The 21,447-nt window shown below is 48.4% G+C and overlaps 1 protein-coding gene across 1 annotated transcript; it reads right to left on the reverse strand.

The window, feature by feature from the left end:
- Positions 1-1,044: 1,044 nt before the first annotated feature.
- Positions 1,045-17,636, reverse strand: LOC310700891 (keratin, type II cuticular Hb4-like; the record flags this gene model as incomplete). Its single annotated transcript, XM_083490845.1, has 9 exons — positions 1,045-1,451; positions 4,534-4,565; positions 5,926-6,146; positions 8,024-8,149; positions 8,393-8,557; positions 9,736-9,831; positions 10,980-11,085; positions 12,954-13,162; positions 17,478-17,636. The coding sequence occupies 9 exons, from the start codon at positions 17,634-17,636 to the stop codon at positions 1,174-1,176; spliced, it is 1,392 nt and encodes a 463-aa protein (XP_083346971.1). The 3' UTR covers positions 1,045-1,173.
- Between the last annotated feature and the right edge of the window lie 3,811 nt (positions 17,637-21,447).

A 21,447-nucleotide genomic window follows, 5' to 3' on the forward strand; every position in this document is an offset into this window, starting at 1 on the left:
GAAGGGGTGAGAAGCAGCCAAAGGGGAAGTTAGGAGGCAATGTGCTGATCCCTCCAGGAGAAAATCAGGTAGTCTTACCAAGGACCTGATCTCATGACCCATTTCCAGCTCCACAAGCCATCAAAGATAAGGTGAGTCCCCTTTACCACCTGCCAGATTAAGAGAAGCCCAAGAGGCCTCCAGGTGGCTGAAGCCAAGGTACCATAGTGGTTGGACTAGGACCTGGGAGATGGACCATAAAGCTCACAGCATGGTCCTGGGCCAGCCACTGTCTCTCAGCCAAATCTAGCTCAGAGGGTTGTTGTGTGAGAATAAAGAAGTAAGGAGAAGAACCATGTAAATCACCTTGGAGCGTGGGTAGGGAAACTAAGGCCTGCGGGCCGGATCAGGCCCAATTGCCTTCTGGATCTGGCCCACGGATGGTCCGGGAATCACCGCATGGATCGCCAGCATGCACATTCTTCCCCTCTCCCTCCTACTCCCTCACACGGCAGTGCCACCTCCTCTTCCCTCCCTCCTCCTGGCTTCTCCCTGCCCTGCCAAGAGGAGGAAGGGGGTGGGCTTTGTTGGTGCCAGCAGCAGCAGCTCTCAAGTGGCCACCATTTTTAAGCAGCCCCTCTCCGGAGCCCTTTTGTTCACTGCTCATCGTCCCTCCGCCACCGCCAGCCCCTGCTGCTTGCATCATCCCTCCCAAATATAGTCTGGCTCCCCACAAGGTCTGAGGGTCAGTGGATCGGCCCTCTGCTGAAAAAGTTTGCTGACCCCTGCCTTGGAGGAAAGGTGGAGGGATCTAAATGTAAGAATAAATATGACAAATGAAACCTTCTCTGGTCAGAAGCTGAGGCAGTGGTGCTATGGGAAAGTGTTGTAGATTCCTCCCAGATAATTTTGGGCTTCCATTGTTACCAGAGCAGCCCCAGAGGGAGACAGATGGCAGCAGCCTCCTACTCTACCGAGATGATATCAGAAAGGGCCTTTTATCAGACAAAGACTACAATGAGAAAACAGGGTTTTTTTTTCCACTTTCAGATTTATATATCTCGCTTCTTGTTCTCCAAATCATCAACAAGCGGCCCCCGCTTCTTGCTCAGCAATGACAGAAGCAGACATTCTTTTTCTGATATCAGGAGCTGAGAAACATTTGTGTTTCATTCTACACAGGACTCCTGATTTTCAATGTGGTGGCGCACATGAGTAACTAGCAGACACAAAGCGCAATGTGGTGGTCTTAGTACTTCCACCACTGAAGCCCTGGGCAGGGGCATGTGTCACTGGGCAAGAAGAACTGCGAACATCCCCACCACTTGTCTGGACGCTCCTTGCGGTTGTGCCGCTGCCAGAGGTATCACGGCTGCAAACACCTTCAGTTTTATGGCTGCTTCCATGTGTGTCTCCTGCTCCACGGTGGGGGCCACCATCACTCACTATCGCCCCCTCACTTCTCTGAACAGCTGAGGAGGAAGAAAAGAGAACAGCACATTTACGTTTTTAAGGGAATCTAGACTTAGCTTCCTACCAGAATAAGGACACACTTCTTATGGAAGCTTCCTGGCTTTTAGTGATCTCAGCTACAGTGGCGTAGCATGGGGGGTGCCAGGGGTGCCGGCCACACCGGGCGCAACATCTGGGGGGGGGCGCGAGTCCAGAGGGAAGGGACAAGTTCCTTCCTCTGCCGGGCTCCCCACCGCCAGCCTTGCGCTCTAGCGCGCGCGCGCCCCCCGCCGCCGCTGCGGCGGCTGCGCTCCACTCACTGCTCGCAGGAGGAGCAGCCACTGCAGCAGCGCCGACACCGCCACCGACGCCTGGCCGGGCACGGGCAGCCTCCGCACCCCGCCGCCGCCATCCCCTTGGCCCAGCCACAGGCGGCGGCTGCTTCTGCAGACTGGGAGGGAGGAGAGGGAGGAGGGCAGAAGGGGGCGCCGCTGGCTCCGGCTCTCAGCCGCGCGGGGGGGGGCGAGGACGGAGCACGGCTGGAAGCCCCCGGACCCTGCCGGGAGGAGGAGAGGCGCTCGCCAAGCCCGGATCTGGAGCCTCCACCTACAGCCCAAGGAGAGGAGGGGGTGGGAAGGCGCCCGAGGGGAGGGGGCTTCGGCTGCCTCGGCCCGCGGGGGCTCAGCAAATAATAAATTTAATAAATTCCTGCTGAGCCTTTTGGGGGGGGTCCTTGGCTCCTTCACTCGCCCCCAGCCCCAGTGGCGTAGCGTGGGGGGGGTGCAGGGGGGCCGGGCGCAACATCTGGGGGGCGCGCTCGCATTTGACTGCTAAAATCCAAGGGTTAGGGGGCGCAAATTACTTGCCTTGCCCCGGGTGCTGACAACCCACGCTACGCCACTGCTCAGCTAGCCAAGTATCTAAGAAGATGAATTCATGTAGGGTAGACCCATCAAGGCCAGTTGTAAGACATACTAATGGGTAAGCATGGGACTTCCATATTCAGATGTTAGAGACAAACAACAGCAGATGCCTATAGCCACCTGGTCCTGCTGAAGACCCTTTGGGGTAGAGAGCATCTGCTGTGCATGTGGAAGATTCCAGGTTCAGTCCCCAAAATCTGCAGTTGGTGACGTATCTTGCCTGAAACTGTGGAGAGCTGCTGCTAGTTCACATGGAGCCACGTGGACCAATGGTGTGACTCAGTATAAGGCAATACAAGACAGAGAAGCCAGTAGGAGAAGACTTCAGTCTCCCAGGACATTCACTACAGGATCTTAAAGCAGCTGCCTTATTACAAAAGAATTTCAGAAACAGACTTGAAAGAGAAGTTGCTGAATTACAGCTTATCACTAAACTGCAAACTATGGAGAGACTTGGTCTTAATAGAGATAATGGATTCCTGTCTCATTACATATGCTAATCATCTGCATACTATTCCTTGCTTTTTCCTGTAGGACTAACTGCAGTTGTTAACAGTCGTCAACAGGTATACCTGTTGCATTGAGCCAATCACCCATCTCCTACTGCCCTCCTGAGAAAAACCCCACCCTACCCTCCCCCTATATATAAGGGTCTGGTGACTTCGGTTTCAGTGTATCTGAAGAAGTGTGCATGCACACGAAAGCTTATACCAAGAACAAACTTAGTTGGTCTCTAAGGCGCTACTGGACAATTTATTTTTATTTTTTATTTATATATTTCAGTATAAGGCAGTTTCTCATGTTTTCATTATGATCTATGAGCTTATAGGCAGCCGGAGGCCCAGCACTGGAGAAGGAATGCAGGAGGACAAGATAAAGCTTTGAACTGATGCAACAAGGCACTTTTTGTTTTTAAGGTGGCAAAGCTAGTGGCTGGTTTACGCTGGTCTCACACTTACTGCCTCTTTGTGGTGTGGGTGGGTGGGGATTCGTGCTGTGCACCCAATCCATAAATCTCCTTTTAAAACTCAAATGCTGAACTTGATTCGACTGTGTACTTGATCAATAAATACATCAATTAAATCTGCGTAACTTTCAATTGGAGTAAAAGCAATACAGTGGTGCCCCGCAAGATGAATGCCTCGCAAGACAAAAAACCCGCTAGACGAAAGGGTTTTCCGTTTTTCGATGCGCTTCGCAAGACGAATTTCCCTATGGGCTTGCTTCGCAAAACGAAAAAGTCTTGCGAGTCTTTTTTCGCTCCCCCCCTTTTTCTAAGCCGCTAAGCCGCTAATAGCCTTTTAGCTGCTAAGCTGCTAAGCCTTTAATAGCCGCTAAACCGCTAATAGCGCTAATCCGCTAATCCGCTAATAGGGTTGCTTCGCAAGACGAAAAAACCGCTAGACGAAGAGTCTCGCGGAACGGATTAATTTCGTCTTGCGAGGCATCACTGTATTCCAAAAGGAAAACAAATTATACTGGAATGTTTAGATGGCGCACACATCACCGCAGACACCATCTTAGAAGAGTCACTGGTAAGAGTTTAGGTGAAATCACTCTTTCAAAATGGAGCCTGCAATCTGGAGTTCTGCAAGTGCTTCTAGTAAATCTTGTTAAAGAAGTAAGCAATAGTGATCCAATAGTGGCATGTTTTTAAACAATTCGAAGGTTTTTAATCCACTAGTCTAATTGAGTAACTGAGTAAACATTTTAGCCCTAGAAAGGATACTTTGAGGGTCTAGGAAGGAAGTGGGTTGCAAATATGTGTGGATTTGGGAAGGGTTGTCTTAATCATATGCGGCGCCAGGGTGCAAAGATCTGCCCGGCGCCCCCTCCCCCCGGTTGCCCAGTCCCAGGCGTGCAGGAGGGCGGAGCCGGTCGGCCGCCTCAGCATCTCGCTGGTTTGGTCACCCCCAAACTTGTGGCGCAGAGCCACCCGCAGCAGAAGGGCTGGCCGCAGCACCCGACTGACAGGTGGACTCTTCCCCGGACTCAACTCTCAGGCCCCGGACCCTTGGCCTAGCGCCCCTTAGAGCCTGGTGCCCGAGTGCCCCGCACCCCTAGCACCTATGGGTAAGATGGCCATGGATTTGTGTGTCCTTTTTAAACCACCAAGAGGATATGGACTACGGTCTCATAATACTTGTCATATAGTTATCTCAGTTTATAAGCTACTTACAGATGTTCACAGCACACTCCCCTTCATTCAACCTAATGAGAAATGAAAAAAAGAAGAACCATTTCAGATCTCTGTCTATGTTCAACAGGCTTGAGGTGCCTCTTAGGGCTCACTGATGTGTTAGTAGTCATTGTTAGTTGATGACTTACGGTCAAATGACTGAAATGTCTCTATTGAAAACCATCATGCAGAGGCAAGGCTGGTGCCAGGTATGAGGGGGACCCTTAGCAAGGGACCCTCCAGACCACCCCAATGACACCCTGATGGGCCCTTTGCTCATAATCCCTTAAAAAAAATTTCTAAGGAGACAGGCTGTGCTCAGCCTGGTACTGTTAAGCAAATCGTTGCGTGCGGCTGCAGCCAGTGAGCAGCCCCAGCTGTGGTCCAGGGCCCATGGACCACAGCATTTCCCCTACCAGGCTGGGTGCTGATAATGGGCCTCATGGGAGCCAACTCCTAGGGGCCAAGGTCACTTTGGCCCCACCAATAAAATATTTGAGGGGGGCAGGCCTCCCCAAAGTTGATGGGCATTGGCATTCAAATGGTGTGTGTGCATCTGGGGCCCCCAATATTTTATTCAAGTTGGCACCCCCAATGAGCTTGTGCAGATATCCTACTTGTGATGGCTGTTTTACAGATGCAAGTCACTTCTTGATAACTATAGTCAATAAGTGAGTGGACAACATGTGAATTAGCCTTTGCAGCTCCTTTTAAAGTATTAAAAGTGCTTTAAAAATATCCGTTCTGTTTCTGAGTATATGAAAGGATAATGTGTACCAGAAAAAAAAGAAAATAAAAAACCCTGAAGGTCTAAAAGTCAAACCGGAAGTGAAATACTTGTTATAAATTCATCCCTCCCCCTTTCAAATATTATCTCTAGATTTTGTCAAGATGCAGCATTCAAAATGGAACTATTTTATATTTCAATGTCCAATTTCAAAGCCTGAAATCTTAGATGAATTCTGGAGTGGGAGTCTGCTTTAGTAAGAGAACAAGCAGCCCTCATATTGGAGCACCTAACTTTCATTTCCATAATGAAACTTTTCATTTTGATATTTCAAAATTCAAATGCCTGAACCCAATTATTTCAGACTTGGAAATCTGCCACATGTTGAATTTTGTGCAAATAACTTCATTTCTAATCTGAACACAGGGGGTAAAGCAAACATTGTTTGGAAAGCAGAGGCGCCAACTTCTCCAGAGGATTGAGGAAAACAGACACAATGTCCTGACATCATGCAGGGGCCCTCTGAACACTGAGGGGGCCCAGCCCCCTAAAAAATATATCTGCCTACCAGGAGCCAGTGCCCTTTTTGGAATCATACTGGGAAAAGACATATTGCTTGGAATTCTTCCCACAGAATGTTTTTAACAAGGTTAAATTACACTCACCAAATTTCCTCTCCTTCCAGAAGCTTCCTGTATGTGGCAATCTCAATACCCAAAGCCAGCTTCATGTTCATCAGTTCATGGTATTCCCGCAGCTGGCAAGCCATGTCTTGCTTGGCCTTGCGCAGGGCCTCTTCCAGATCTGCCAGTTTGCATTTGGCATCCTTCACCGCCATCTCCCCGCGTTCCTCAGCTCCAGACACCTCCTCTTCCAATTTGCGACACTGTCAATGCAGAATGCACAGGACATTTCCTTATGTACCTTCCTCGGTGTGCTTGGAAGTTTGACCCAAGCCAACCTTTGTTCCATATGAAGAGAGCCATTGGCAAGCTGTGATATCCTGCAGTGCTCCACTGTGCTATTATTTCTGAAACTTCCAAATCAGGGCCAGTACAGTGGTGCCTCGCAAGACGAAAAGAATCCGTTCTGTGATTCTCTTCATCTAGCGGTTTTTTCGTCTTGCGAAGCAAGCCCATTGAAGGATTAGCGGATTAGCGCTATTAGCGCTATTAGCGGCTTTTAGCGGCTTATCTGCTGATCGGATCAGCTGATAAGCGGCTTAGCGGCTTAGAAAAAGGGGGGGGAACCAGCAGGAACTCGCAAGACATTGTCGTCTTGCGAAGCAAGCCCATAGGAAATTCGTTTTGCGAAGCACCTCCAAAACGGAAAACTCTTTTGTTTAGCGAGTTTTCCGTCTTGCGAGGCATTCGTCTTGCGGGGCACCACTGTATATCGCGTTTTATCAGATCTCTTGCCATCTTCACTACTACTTAAAAGCAGTTATGTGGATACACAGAGGAAAGAGATTTGCTCTTTGTATCTGACTCCAATGTACTGTTTTATGGAGTTTTGCATTCTTTTATTGTAAGCTCCCTGGTGATATATTTTAACAGAGGGGTATTAATTTAATAAAATAAATAAATATGAGCTGAATTGGAAAGTTGCCCTGGGAGGAAAGGGGGTAATCCTTTCCCAGTGTCATTTTCCTCATCTAAATTTACACACTTTGGGGAAACATCCTCCTCCTCCTCATTATCCACCCTTCTTCCCAAAGAAGCTCGGGGAAGCAGACATATCATCAGTTTTTAAAAAAATTCAACCATGAATAAAATGAAACGCATTTAAAATGCATTTCAAAACTGTTCAAAACATCTATTAAAAACACTCAATAAAACATTATAAGCAAATTGTGTGTTTGGAGAGGTCTGCCGAAGCAGAAATGTTTTCAGCAGGTACCTAAAAGAATGCAGTGATGGTGCCTGACTATTCTCAACAGTCAGGGAATTGCAAAGTACTGGACGCCTCCTCAGAAACGCAAACAGACATTGTGTGGCACTTGTAGAAGTGCAAGTTCTGCAGATTGAAGTGATCAAGTCAGAACGTATGATGTAAGATGATCCCTTAAGTAACATATATGTCTGCCTTCTCTAGCAAGGCAAATGGCACTTTTTTGGTACTGTGAAATTTACATCAGGAAAACAGAGGAAAAGAGTTCGCAACTCCCTGCCCTGCTCCTGTTCCCCAAGCAAGTCAATGAAATGCCATCTGTGAGAGAGGGTAGCATTTGCTTATTAATTCCTTTTCTATCTTTTTTATACTGTTTTTGGCTGTTTTTTTGTTTCCATGGGTGTTGTTCTATATTGTACATAGTGTACACCACTTTGAGATTTTGCAACATGTTAAATGGTTTAGGAAATGCTTTTAAGAAAGCAACACATAAAAATAAGTGGATCCAACCCCAAAGTTTCCTGGAACCAGACGTTATCGGGATGAAATCGGAAGGGATCACAGGGAAACAGCTTAAACATCTTTGTGGGGAACAACTGTATCTGCCCTTAGGCTGTTTACAAAATTTGTGAGGGGCTTCCTGAGAAATGCCCCTCTATGTGGCACTTGATATTCAGGTTTGCTGCCCGAAGTTGTCTATTGAATGGACAAACCAATGGACCAGAGGAGGGGAGCCTGTCACATTCCACTTCTTCCTGGGCTCCAACTCTCATCAGCACCATTCAACGTGGCCAATGGTCAGGGATGATGATGGGGGCTGTAGTTCAACACACCTGGATGACCACAAATTCACCATCCCTGCATTAAACTCACCTGAGCCTTGACACTTGCAATTTCTGACTCCAGCCTGTGAGCAACACGGGTCAGAGCCTGAAGTTCTTCCTTGACGTTATGCAGATCGTCACAGCGTTTCGCTGCTGCTGTCCTGAGCTCATCATACTACCATGAAAAACAAAATAACTGGTTAAGAAGTGGAGCAGGCAAGAATTTGGCCATGTTTCCCCAAGGACAGGGGTGAGGAACCTGTGGCTCTCCTGGTGTTGCAGGGCTATCGTTCCCATCGCCCCTGACAGTTGGCCATGCTGGCTGGGGCTGATGGAATCTAACAACATCTGAAGGTCTCCAGGTTCCCCACCACTGATGTAGGAGGATCCCTGGGGCGAAATCTGCCCAATTCCTTACCCGGCACTGGAACCAAGCCTCAGCTTCAGCTCGGCTTCTGGAAGCAATTGCTTCATATCGACGCCGGAACTCCTCAATCGCATGGTCCATATCTAGGCCTCGGCTATTGTCCATTTGCACCATAACACAAGTGTCAGAAATGCAGTTCTGGAGCTCACAAATTTCCTGCAGTGACATAGTATGTGAAGTCTCAGTTATGTATGCATAACCAGGAATTGAGACAAGTGCTAAATTAACTTCATGTTTAGAAACTTTTGACCAAACCTGGGTTTTAAGAAATCACACTGGCATTAATCTAACAAACAAAATTAGATTTAGTAGGTAGGTAAACAACACAAAGGCCTAGACAGCTTCTGTAATATGTTAGGCCTTTCTTTAAAGTTATGGAAATAGTGCTTTATTTAATACAGTCATACCTCGGGATAAATACGCTCAGCGGCGTAGCGTGAGTTGTCAGCACCCGGGGCAACGCAAGTAATTTGCGCCCCCTAACCCGGGGCAAGGCAAGTAATTTGCGCCCCCCCCTAACCCCTAACCTGCGAGCTGCCGCTGGCGCTGCCGCCCAAACAACGCCGCTTGCCCGGAGGAGGAGGGGGGCAGAGAGGCGAGGAAAATGCAACGGCCCAGCAGCTGCAGCAGCACCGGCGGAGGCGGGGCTGTGAGGAGGGGCTGCCTGGCACGTCCTCCGCAGCGAGCGCTGAGAGCCGCTGCCTGCCGGGCGCCTTCAGCCCGGACGCGCGCACAGCTCGTCGGTTCCGCGAGACATGCGGCTCCGCTACAGCCTGCGCCCGAGGCTCTTCGGCGACTCTGGAGGCAGCGAGCGCGCCCCCCCAGATGTTGCGCCCGGTGCGGCCGGCACCCCTGGCACCCCCCACACTACGCCACTGAATACGCTTCAGGTTGAGCACGTTTGGGTTGCGCTCTGCGACGACCCGGAAATAGCACAGTGCATTACGTCCAGGTTTTGCCACTCGCGCATGCGCAGGCGGTCAAAATGACATCACACGCATGCACAGAAAGAGCAAAACGCGATCCCGCACCCGCGCAGACGCACTGTTGCATCTTACATTATGTTCAGGATGCGAATGGGGCTCTGGGACAGATCCCGTTCCCATCCCGAGGTAACACTGTAGTGCTTTAAATCTATCCCTGCCAATGTGGCCTGCCAGTCCAATCAGCTTCTGGAATGGGTGAACGGGCTACCATCATGTCCTTTGCTTCCAAGAGCAAAGATCTTGGTTACATCCTGGAAGCCAAGAGAACTTTGTGTTTTACTGTTTTAGACCTTTCTTTAAGAGAACTGAGTGAGAATACTTCACCACAATAGCAGAAAACCTTATCACCTGTTTATATGCACATTTCAAGAAGCTGATTTGTTTCATATGACTTTCTGCCTTGGCTTCCAGTTCTGCCTTGTGTGAATAGACACAGTCCAAATCCTGCAAAAGAAAGGAAACCACAGCGATTTGTACCACATTTTACTACCTGGGACAAGGAATGGGATGAGGCATGAAGCTCAAAAGGCAAAAGTGGCGATTGGTCCCCAAGGAACCCAAGAATCATTGGTGTGGGTTAGCTTCTGCCCTCACCCACATATTTGCATGGAGATCTCTCCCTTGAACTAGATCCAAGCAGTTTTAAGGATCTAGGAGTCTTGGTTGACCACAAACTTGACATGAGCCAACAGTGTGACGCGGCAGCTAAAAAAGCCAATGCAATTCTGGGCTGCATCAATAGGAGTATAGCATCTAGATCAAGGGAAGTAATAGTGCCACTGTATTCTGCTCTGGTCAGACCTCACCTGGAGTACTGTGTCCAGTTCTGGGCACCACAGTTCAAGAAGGACACTGACAAACTGGAACGCGTCCAGAGGAGGGCAACCAAAATGGTCAAAGGCCTGGAAACGATGCCTTATGAGGAACGGCTAAGGGAGCTGGGCATGTTTAGCCTGGAGAAGAGGAGGTTAAGGGGTGATATGATAGCCATGTTCAAATATATAAAAGGATGTCACATAGAGGAGGGAGAAAGGTTGTTTTCAATTGCTCCAGAGAAGCGGACACAGAGCAATGGATCCAAACTACAAGAAAGAAGATTCCACCTAAACATTAGGAAGAACTTCCTGACAGTAAGAGCTGTTCGACAGTGGAATTTGCTGCCCAGGAGTGTGGTGGAGTCTCCTACTTTGGAGGTCTTTAAGCAGAGGCTTGACAACCATATGTCAGGAGTGCTCTGATGGTGTTTCCTGCTTGGCAGGGGGTTGGACTCGATGGCCCTTGTGGTCTCTTCCAACTCTATGATTCTATTCTATGATTCTATGGAGTGCTCTCAGAAAATATTTCTCTGTTTTTATAAGCTCGACCTGTCTGTGACAAAGAAGTCCCCGTCCCCCCAGCAAAACATCCACCCCTTCTGTTATGAACTCTGGGCATTTTCCTAGTTAGCTTGGCTTTTTCCCCTGAGGGGAATGGCTGTGCATTTTGTTTTCGATAGCAATGGCCACTTGGAAACTTAGGGAATCCCTGGTGTGCCTTGAGAAGCCTTCTTAATGGCGCAATTGGAAAAGCGAAATAATCATGACCCAGATCACCCTCAATAATTCAGGGCAAAGCGTGTTCTCCTTCATGGAGAGCACGTGTTGCGGTGGGGTCTGCTGAGCCACCCCTCTGTTGCCAGGCAGGGTCTCTAAAGATGGCCTGGGGCAGTGATTGGTTCACTGGGTTGCTGGGGTAAAAGTTATCTTGCAATTTTGGTGGGAGGGGTAAAATGTGTAAATACTCTGCACGCAGCCTGGAGCTTTCTCTTTGCTGCGTGCTACGGATCACCCGCCCACCCGCCCTTGAGTAAGGGGTTGTTGCATTGACCTTGCTATGCCTGTCATGGGGTCGTCTGCCGTTGGGGCAGGGGCCTGGTAGGAATTTTGTCCATCTGGCTGATTGGCCGGGCCATTTGGTTTTTGCCTGCTGCGTAGCAAATCGTCACAACTTGTAAGGTTGCGGTTAGGCATTGGTTATAAATTGGTGGAGGAGGGGTTAGGATAGGCTGTGCCTGCCCCTCCATGGTTGCTGCGGAAAGGGAATTCCGTTAAAGGAATCCTGGGGCTTGCCATCTTTTCATCCAATCCCTGGAATGGGACTAGGGCCGGCAAGCCTTCGGGGAGCCTGCAGATGAGAATTGAGGGTCAGTGACTCAGCTCCATTTCTCCCTGACTTGCTTTCCCCCGCACTGTCTTTCGGTGGTGCCCGGAAGTCAGTTCTGTCCCCAGGCGGGGGGACAGATAGTCTTAACCAATGCCTAAACAACCACTCACGGTTTTGTCTTTAAATAAAGTTGTGGCCAAAATTATGCCAAAAACCTTAAACAAAAATTAAGTGTGAATTGTGAGTTATTTGGAGGGGGGTGGCTTGGGGACCTCGACACGCAAACACAGAGATTATATAAATACATTTCAGAGTTTTTAGATAAAGTGATTACATAGGTAGTAAGCTAAAAATTGCAACTTCTGACAAAAATGTTGCTGTGCATAACCTTTTTCAGTAGCACAAATTCATTCTCTGTAGACGTTCGCCTGTTGCATTCCTCCTCGTACCTAATACAATAAGGGAAAATATTTTTTAATCATTTTAATCATTAAAACAAAACACCAAAGAAAATAGTAATTCATAAAGAATTAGATATTGGAAAGACATTTTTAGGGGAAGTTATAAAACCCACACAGAAGCTTTTAAAAGGATAAAGGTAAAGGTAAAGGGACCCCTGACCATTAGGCCCAGTCTTGGCCGACTCTGGGGTTGCAGAGCTTATCTCGCTTTATTGGCCAAGGGAGCCGGCGTACAGCTTCTGGGTCATGTGGCCAGCATGACTAAGCTGCTTCTGGTGAACCAGAGCAGCGCACGGAAATGCCGTTTACCTTCCTGACAGAGCGGTACCTATTTATCTACTTGCACTTTGACGTGCTTTCGAACTGCTAGGTTGGCAGGAGCAGGGACTAAGCAACGGGAGCTCACCCCATCGCAGGGATTCGAACCTCCGACCTTCTGATCAGCAAGCCTTAGGCTCTGTGGTTTAACCCACAGCGCCACCCGTGTCCCTTTTAAAAGGATATAATCTATCTATAACCACACAACACTTCATGGCAGTCTTCTGCAAACTCCAGATATTTTGGGGTAACAATTGTCATCAACCTTGACCACTGGCCATGTTGTCTGGAATTGATGGAAGTTGGATTCTAACATCTGAAGGAGATCATTTTGGGGAAGGGTAATATGATGAGGGAGAAAGCTGGGGGATTCTTGTTAGGCTTACAGAAATATGAGGAAAGTACTAGATGATTCTTTCTTGTGACCTCAGGTGGGTATAAATCCCTGTGTATGTTTTGATTTTTACATTATGCAGTAAATCTGAATTCTCCCCCACAATGTTTTTTTCCATGCCTCTCAGTGTTTGTGTGTGTGTACACACACACACACACACACACACACACACACACACACCTTCTTATTTCTTTATAGGTGCTCTATATAACATGGAATTTGAAATCTTTAGAGACATCTTTAGAGCTCACCTCGCTTTATAGCCCTCCACAGTGTGCTCCAGAGTGTTGCGCTCAGCCTTTAGCTTCTCTCTCTCATGCTCAAGACACTCCAGCTCCTTCTTGAGTTGACCGACGTGTTCATTAAAGAGGGGCTCCATGTTGCTCTTGCAACGTTTCTTTTGTTGCACAAAATCCCACTTAGTTTTCAGCATCAGATTGTGCTGCTCCAGTAATCGGACCTGAATCCCAAAAGGAAAATGTTTGTGGCTCTTCCGGACATGGGACAAATAAACAAACACCAGCAATTTCTGCTTCCATTTCCAATTCCCTCATAATTCTCCAACACCCCTACCTCCATCCAGACATTACTAGAATCCATGGGGTAGGACCACAGAGACGACAGGCCTGTGCACCACAATGGTGATGTAGGAAACAAGGTTGATCTGGGGGCCAGAGTAAACATTCCATAATTTTGCACTGCCAGCCAAGCTATCTGTAAATGACTTAAGCAGCACTTCACACACAACAATTTCCGGTGTGGATTAGTGTGCTGACCATGTGCACTGTCACAGATGTGACAACTGCTCATGTGTCAACCTGTTGTTCAATATCAGCCTGCCTATTCATTAATATTTGTAGAAGAGTCCCGCCTAGTGGTTCCACCACCCGGAGAGGCCCATGGCATGGTGGCATGAAAGGGAGCCTTCTCAGTGGTGGCACCTTAGTTGTGGAATTCCCTCCTTCCTGAAATGAGGCAAGCACCATTATTGTTTCTCAGTGAAACCTAAAACCACAGCCTTTTGTGGGGGGCCAAGTAAATGTTCCACCAGTCACTATTGATAGTCTAGAGCAGCGGTTCTCAACCTGTGGGTCCCCAGATGTTGTTGGACTACAACCCCCACCATCCCTGAGCTCTGGCCTTGCTAGCTAGGGGTGATGGGAGTTGTAGTTCAACAACATCTGGGGACCCACAGGTTGAGAAAGGCTGGTCTAGAGCAATCCTACTACCGCATCATTAATATTACTTATAACAAGAACTAATGAGTGCTGGAAATGTAAAGAAAGGGAAAGTATCTTCTACCACATGGGGTGGACTTGTAAAGAGGTATAGGCTTTCTGGGAAAATGGTATATAATGAGTTTTAAAAAATGATTAAAAATACTTTTGTTAAAAAAACAGAAGCCTTTTTACTGGGTATAGTGGGTGAGGAGATAGCAAGGGAAGATAAAAGACTGTTTATGTATGCAACAACTGCGGCAAGAATTCTTTTAGCCACAAAATGGAAACAAGAAGTACCAATGAAAGAAGAGTGGCAGGTGAAGATGTTGGACTTTGCAGAACTGGTGAAGCTGGCAGAAAAAAATCTGAAACCAGGATGATCAAGTATTCCAAAAGGACTGGAGTAAATTTATACAATATTTGTAATGATAATAATAATAATAATAATAATTTATACTCCGCCCATCTGGCTGGGTTTCCCCAGCTACTCCGGGCGGCTTCCAACAGAATATTGAAATACAATGATTCACCCAGATTATTGTAAGCAATTAACATCACTAGCAGGGTTGTCTGAAGACTTGTAATGATAAAACTTTCTATTTTTATTTAAATTTTGAGCTATTTTGTAATGGGTGTAATTAGAATTGGAAAATGTACAAAATGCAATGATATAAAGGTTAATTTTGAAAACCATGAGGCGGGAGGGAAGGAAGTCGATAGGCTCTAAAGAGCCAAAGCGGTAAAGTGGATAGGACCTGACCATTAGGTCCAGTTGTGACCGGCTCTGGGGTTGCAGTGCTCATCTCGCTTTATTGGCCGAGGGAGCCGGCTTACAGCTTCCAGATCATGTGGCAAACCAGAGCAGCGCACAGAGACACGTTTACCTTCCCGCCAGAGTGGTACCTATTTATCTACTTGAATTTTGACGTGCTTTTAAACTGCTAGGTTGGCAGGAGCAGGGACCTAGCAACAGGAGCTCACCCCATTGTGGGGATTCGAACCGCCGACCTTCTGATCGGCAAGTCCTGCGCTCTGAGGTTTAACCCACAGCGCCACCCATGTCCCTGGTAAAGTGGATAGTGATGTTTTATTTATATAAAATAATGCATTGCATCATTATAGAGTGTGCATAGATGTAGCATGCCCTAGGATCAGTGAAACTGATGAATGGTGGGACATATATGGAACAAGCAAACAAATAACATTTCCTCATGACTTCTCACAGTATCTCAATGTGTCTACACATAGCACATACACTGTGTTAAACTCGTTAAACACAGTAGCTGCTCTAACATGTGTTCATCCTATGAGTAAAGGCTTGCAACCATGAAAGCAAGACTGTTCATAGGCACTTTCCCCATTGACTCAGCACTCTGATGGGATGAAGGATGTTGATTCCATGGGAAAGGCCTGTGTGAATGGCTTTCTCCATGTGGTTGTGAGTCATTAAACACTATAGCCAGTGTGGTGTAGTGGTTAGAGCGGTGGACTCGTAATCATGCAGCTGCTGGGTGACCTTGGGCCAGTCACACTTCTCTGAAGTCTCTCAGGCTCACTCACCTCACAGAGTGTTTGTTGTGGGGGAGGAAGGGAAAGGAGAATGTTAGCTGCTTTGAGACTCCTTCGGGTAGTGATAAAGCGGGATATCAAATCCAAACTCCTATAGCAGTGCTTTGGGGTGAACCCATGGCAAAGCAGTTCTCACAGAGCTGAGAGAATGTGTCAAAGGTGGGATAGACATGCGAGCATTTGTTATGAATCATGGTGGTGAACAAGTGTCCTCCACATGCTGTCCTCCTACATGGAGGCGATAGTCATGTAGACAATTGCCATATGGGAAATGAGTTTGAGGCACACTTGAAAAAAAAGCTTATACCCAAACAGAATTTTCCTCTGGTCTCAAATACAGTGGCGCCCCGCAAGATGAATGCCTCGCAAGACGGAAAACTCGCTAGACGAAAGAGTTTTCCGTTTTGGAGGTGCTTCGCAAAACGAATTTCCTATGGGCTTGCTTCGCAAGACGACAATGTCTTGTGAGTTCCTGCTGGGTTTTTTTCCTTCCCCCGCCCTTTTTCTAAGCCGCTAAGCCACTTATCAGCTGATCCGATCAGCAGATAAGCCGCTAAAAGCCGCTAATAGCGCTAATCCGCTAATCCGTTAATGGGCTTGCTTCACAAGATGAAAAAACCGCTAGACGAAGAGAATCACAGAACAGATTCTTTTCGTCTTGCGAGGCACCACTGTAGGTCCATTGAGGCTATCCTGTCCCTTAGACAATTCTGGGCATCAGGCCTGTGTAGGACCATTGCAAGTCCTTGTTGGAAACTGCAGGAGCCCATGGCAGTTTTACTGTTGCAACCCCAGAAAAGAAGCCAACTGAGAACTCCCAAGTAAGTTCCACCCACTGTTGTGTGGGCTGGTCGATCCCTCCCCTTACCTGGCCAACTCTCTCCTGGCAACGCCCCCCCCCAGCTGGAATTGGGTATCTGGCAGAGGTAGACGGCTACCTCCAGGTGTCCAGTGGAGGGGGGGAATATCCAGGCTCTGTACTGCCGGGAGCCACATGGGATCGGAGGGGGGGGCTGCAAGCAACCGCGCAAAAAACCCATTTGATGTGGGGAGCAATCATTATGTAACACAAGGCCCACTCATCAGCTATCTCTAGGGTCAGTACAGTACATTTGCCACATATAAAGGTAAAGGAACCCCTGACCATTAGGTCCAGTCGCAGACGTCTCTGGGGTTGCGGTGCTCATTTTGCTTTATTGGCTGAGGGAGCTGGCGTACAGCTTCCAGGTCATGTGGCCAGCATGACTAAGCCACTTCTGAAGAACCAGAGCAGCGCACGGAAACGCCGTTTACCTTCCCGCTGGAGCGGTATCTATTTATCTTCTTGCACTTTGATGTGCTTTTGAACTGCTAGGTGGGCAGGAGGAGGGACCGAGCAACGGGAGCTCACCCCGTCACGGGGATTCGAATCACCAACTTTCTGATCGGCAAGTCCTAGGCTCTGTCTGTGGTTTAGACCACAGCGCCACTTGCGTCCCCACATTTGCCACATACTTGGGCCAAATAGGGTTGCCATACATCCAGAATTTCCAGAAAACTGTAGCTACAAGCCGCAAGTCCAGGCTGAAATATTGCAGAAATATCTGGGAAAATCTGGACATATGGCAGCCCATATCGGCCCATATCACTGTTACCTACTTCTCTTTGAAACGCTCAAAAACTTTGGCAAAAAAGGTCAACAATTTTTCTGTCCAGGGACAAACGTTTCTATAATGAAACCTTGCTCAATGTTTGTGCAAGACATTTGTCCAATTCCCTTTGAATTGCTCTTAGAGAACATAAAGGCCTTTTCATCAGTAGTATTTGCAAGGATAAGGTCAAGAATGTCAAGTTCTTCCAGATTGTTCTGCTAGGCCTTTTGCCTAAAACTTGGCATTAGAATCTCATTCTATTCTGACTCCCTTTCACCATAACCATTCTGCTGTGTTCCTCTGATAGATCCTGATTGACACCTATTCCCCCCCCCACACCCCTCCCACAACTCACCTTGTCAATGAATGAGGCCAATTTACTATTGAGGCTCTGCAGCTCATTCTTTGCTTGAAACTTCACCGCTAGGGCTGTGGTATCAATCTCCAGGTTCAGAGGTTGCAGGAGAGACTTGTTGCAAATCACAGGAGCGATGGTGCGTGATGTACCGGTCATGACGCTTCCAGTATCCATGAAGCTGCAGCTATATCCTGTGCCGTGATAGCTATGCTCAGCAACAACACCACGACAGCCACTTCTGCTACCGGTGGAAAAGTTGGGTCCATAAGTGCCAACACTCTTGCTGCTAAAGCCCCCTGCTCCTCCATAATATATCCCAATACCCATTGGAGGGCAAAGAGGTTGGCTCATAAGGCCCTGGCTTCCTTTGGTGGGCAGAACCTCAGAATAAGAGCTGTAATTTTTTGGATCAGGTCCAGAACCACAGTGGGAAGACATTGCTGCCTGGAGGAGCTGGAGCAAAAGCAGATGAAAGGAATTGCAAAAGGTGCACTCCCGGGGGGGAGGAGGAGAGGGGGAGAGGAGAGGCAAAGGCTTTGTGGGTTTAAGTAGGGCAAGTCGTCCTTTATATCCATTTTGGGAAGCTGGGTTTGGCTGCTTCGTTGTGGAGGAATAGCAATTTCTAGGCATTTATGAGCTGGGAATTTGGGGCAATAGGCTTCTCATGCGATGGGCTTAATAACCAGGCGAAACCCTGGCAGCTCCCCTTCTGAGTGTGCCTCCTATAAAGCAGCCATGGATCTGTGTCACACAATATTAGGCCAGGGCCAAGGCAGAACCCCACTCCAGTTGCCCATCCTTCTAAAAGGAGGCGCTTTTGAACCTTTCCATGCAACCTACTTGCAAAATCTGCAGGCTGGCTAACTAGCTCATTGTGAGTGAAGACATCCAGGGAGAAGGGCTCTTGAGTGCTAAACATTCATTAACCCCCCCCCATGGAAGCTTTTGCAGAAATGTCATCGCCACACCAGAAGCACATTCCTGAGTGTGGCGGACGCTTCATGATGCTTGCTTAACCGGCTGCACTACAGACTGATGACCATCACGATGCTCAAGCCAAGTATCTAAGCCCTTGTGAGGGATAGTGAAGCGAGCAGATGCCATAATTAACCTTGTGGTTTTTGCTGCCATCCCAGCTTCATCTGCCAATAAAAACTATGATTATAGGATCTGTTGCTGCCGCCCTTTTGAAGGCTTGCTTAATAATTATTAGTAGCTTTGGGTTTCTCTGTCTCTATCTTTTCTCTGGTTGCTCCACAACTAGCAGCTATATTATTGTTTTGTTTGGGGTATCTAGGGGTCTATAGTGAACTCAGACTTCGGGGACTTTGTCAAGCTCCTCCCTGATTATTATTTTTAAATATACTGTATTTTTGCTCTATAAGACTCCCTTTTTCCCTCCTAAAAAGTAAGGGGAAATGTGTGTGCGTCTTATGGAGCGAATGCAGGCTGCGCAGCTATCACAGAAGCCAGAACAGCAAGAGGGATTGCTGCTTTCACTGCGCAGCGATCCCTCTTGCTGTTCTGGCTTCTGAGATTCAGAATATTTTTTTTTCTTGTTTTCCTCCTCCAAAAACAGTCTTGTGGTCTGGTGCGTCTTATAGAGTAAAAAATACAGTATTTACTGGGGTCTTCTGAGGGGATCAGCTAAGCCCACCAGTAAAGAGAGGAAAATGTCTGGGTCACAACGGGTTGAATTTAACTAACTACTACTCAAAGAAGTCCCACTGGAATTAATGAACCAAAGTTGCTCATGCTCCCTTATTTCATTTTCTGAAATGATATGTGAAGCAAAGCAAAGCAAAGCTGTCCTTCAAAATTCACACTTCTCTGAATTTTGTAATGCAGTTCTTCCTCCAAGAAGTCATTGCTAAAATGTACACATAAATTCATATATTAGCAAAAAGAACATACAAAAAAAGTGTTTGCTTTGTAACCATGTGTGTGTTAGGCAAAATTGCATAACAACTTGTATATTAGGAGAAATTTGCATGCTGATGAATTTGAATGAAGACTTTTAATAATAATTATAATCAGTGCTTTTTTTCTGGGAGGACGCAGGGGTACATGTACTCCTAAACATTTTGTGAATCTTTGTACTTTTGTCCATTTACTGTATTTATTTTTCCTTATCTGAACTATAAAATGGCGGTTTTCTTGAGACAAAATGAGAGTACCCCTAAACGTCATTGGGTTTGGTTTTTTTAAAAGAAAAAAGCACTGATAATAATTGCAAAATGATGTGGAAATGTAGAGAACTGAATTTGTGAGAAACCGAGAGAAACCAAAACCGACATATTTGCCTACCAGTTGGCAGGAAAGACCCACAGTAGAGAAAGAGAGATGAAATAGGGAAGGAGGCAATTTATGGTTCAATTTGCTGTAGAACAGGAGACATTGCAATGATGGTGGGGTGATTTTAAGGGAAGAGGTCACATGCATGCAGTAAAGGGGACCCCTGACCATTAGGTCCAGTCATGGACGACTCTGGGGTTGCGGCACTCATCTCGCTTTATTGGCCGAGGGAGCCAGCATGACAAAGCCGCTTCTGGAGAACCAGAGCAGTGCACGGAAACGCCATTTACCTTCCCGACGGACCAGTTCCTATTTACAGTGGTACCCCGCAAGACGAACGCCTCGCAAGACGGACTTCTCCTCCCGCCGCCGGACATCGGAACGAAGCTCCGATGCCCGGCGGGGGGGGGGGAACTTCTCCTCCCGCCGCCGGGCATCGGAACGAAGCTCCAATGCCCGGCGGGGGGGGAACTTCTCCTCCCGCCGCCGGGCATCGGAACGAAGCTCCAATGCCCGGCGGGGGGGGGGAACTTCTCCTCCCGCCGCCGGGCATCGGAACGAAGCTCCAATGCCCGGCGGGGGGGGGGAACTTCTCCTCCCGCCGCCGGACATCGGAACGAAGCTCCGATGCCCGGGGGGGGGGAAACTTCTCCTCCTGCCGCCGGACATCGGAACGAAGCTCCGATGCCCGGCGGGGGGGGGGAAACTTCTCCTCCCTCCGCGCGGCATTGGTACGAAGCTCCGATGCCCGGCGGGGGGGGGACTTCTCCTCCCTCCGCGCGGCATCGGTACGAAGCTCCGATGCCCGGCGGGGGGGGAAACCTCTCCTCCCGCCGCCGGACATCGGAACGAAGCTCCGATGCCCGGCGGGGGGGGGGGACTTCTCCTCCCTCCGCGCGGCATCGGTACGAAGCTCCGATGCCCGGCGGGGGGGGGAACTTCTCCTCCCGCCGCCGGACATCGGAACGAAGCTCCGATGCCCGGCGGGGGGGGGGAACGCCTCCTCCCGCCGCCGGGCATCGGATGGCTTTCCTGAAGACTTGGGGTGGGAGGAGGGTTTTCCTTCCCACCGCCAACATTCAGAATGCTGTTCTGAATGTTGGCGGTGGGGAGGAAAAACCCTCCTCCCACGCAAGCCCTGGGAACAGAGGGAAAGCGCTGCGCGCCTTCCCCTCTGTTCCCTTACCTGTCCTGAAGGCTTGCGGTGCGGAGAAAAGCCCTTCTCCGCATCGCCAGCCTGGCAAGCGGTTTCCCTAGGAACGCATTAATTGATTTTTAATGCATTCCTATGGGAAACCGTGCTTCGCAAGACGAAAAACTCGCAAGAAGAAAGAACTTGCGGAACGAATTAATTTCGTCTTGTGAGGCACCACTGTATCTACTTGCACTTTGACGTGCTTTCAAACTGCTAGGTTGGCAGGAGCAGGGACCGAGCAATGGGAGCTCACCCCATCGTGGGGATTCGAACCGCCGACCTTCTGATCAGCAAGTCCTAGGCTCTGTAAGGGTGGAAGAAAACACACACAGCCTTCCCTCCTTTTGTTATCTGGTAGATTTGCAGGTCTAGTCATCAGCTGCTGCTGGGCATGCAACATACAGTAGTGTCCCTGCCTGCCACCCCCATTGGCTAATTCTCATTGAGCCAGTCCACATTCCCCTTGTGATCATAATT

Source organism: Podarcis liolepis (genome assembly GCF_965112155.1).
Source record: "Podarcis liolepis genome assembly, chromosome: 2".
Classification (NCBI taxonomy): Eukaryota; Metazoa; Chordata; class Lepidosauria; order Squamata; family Lacertidae; genus Podarcis; species Podarcis liolepis.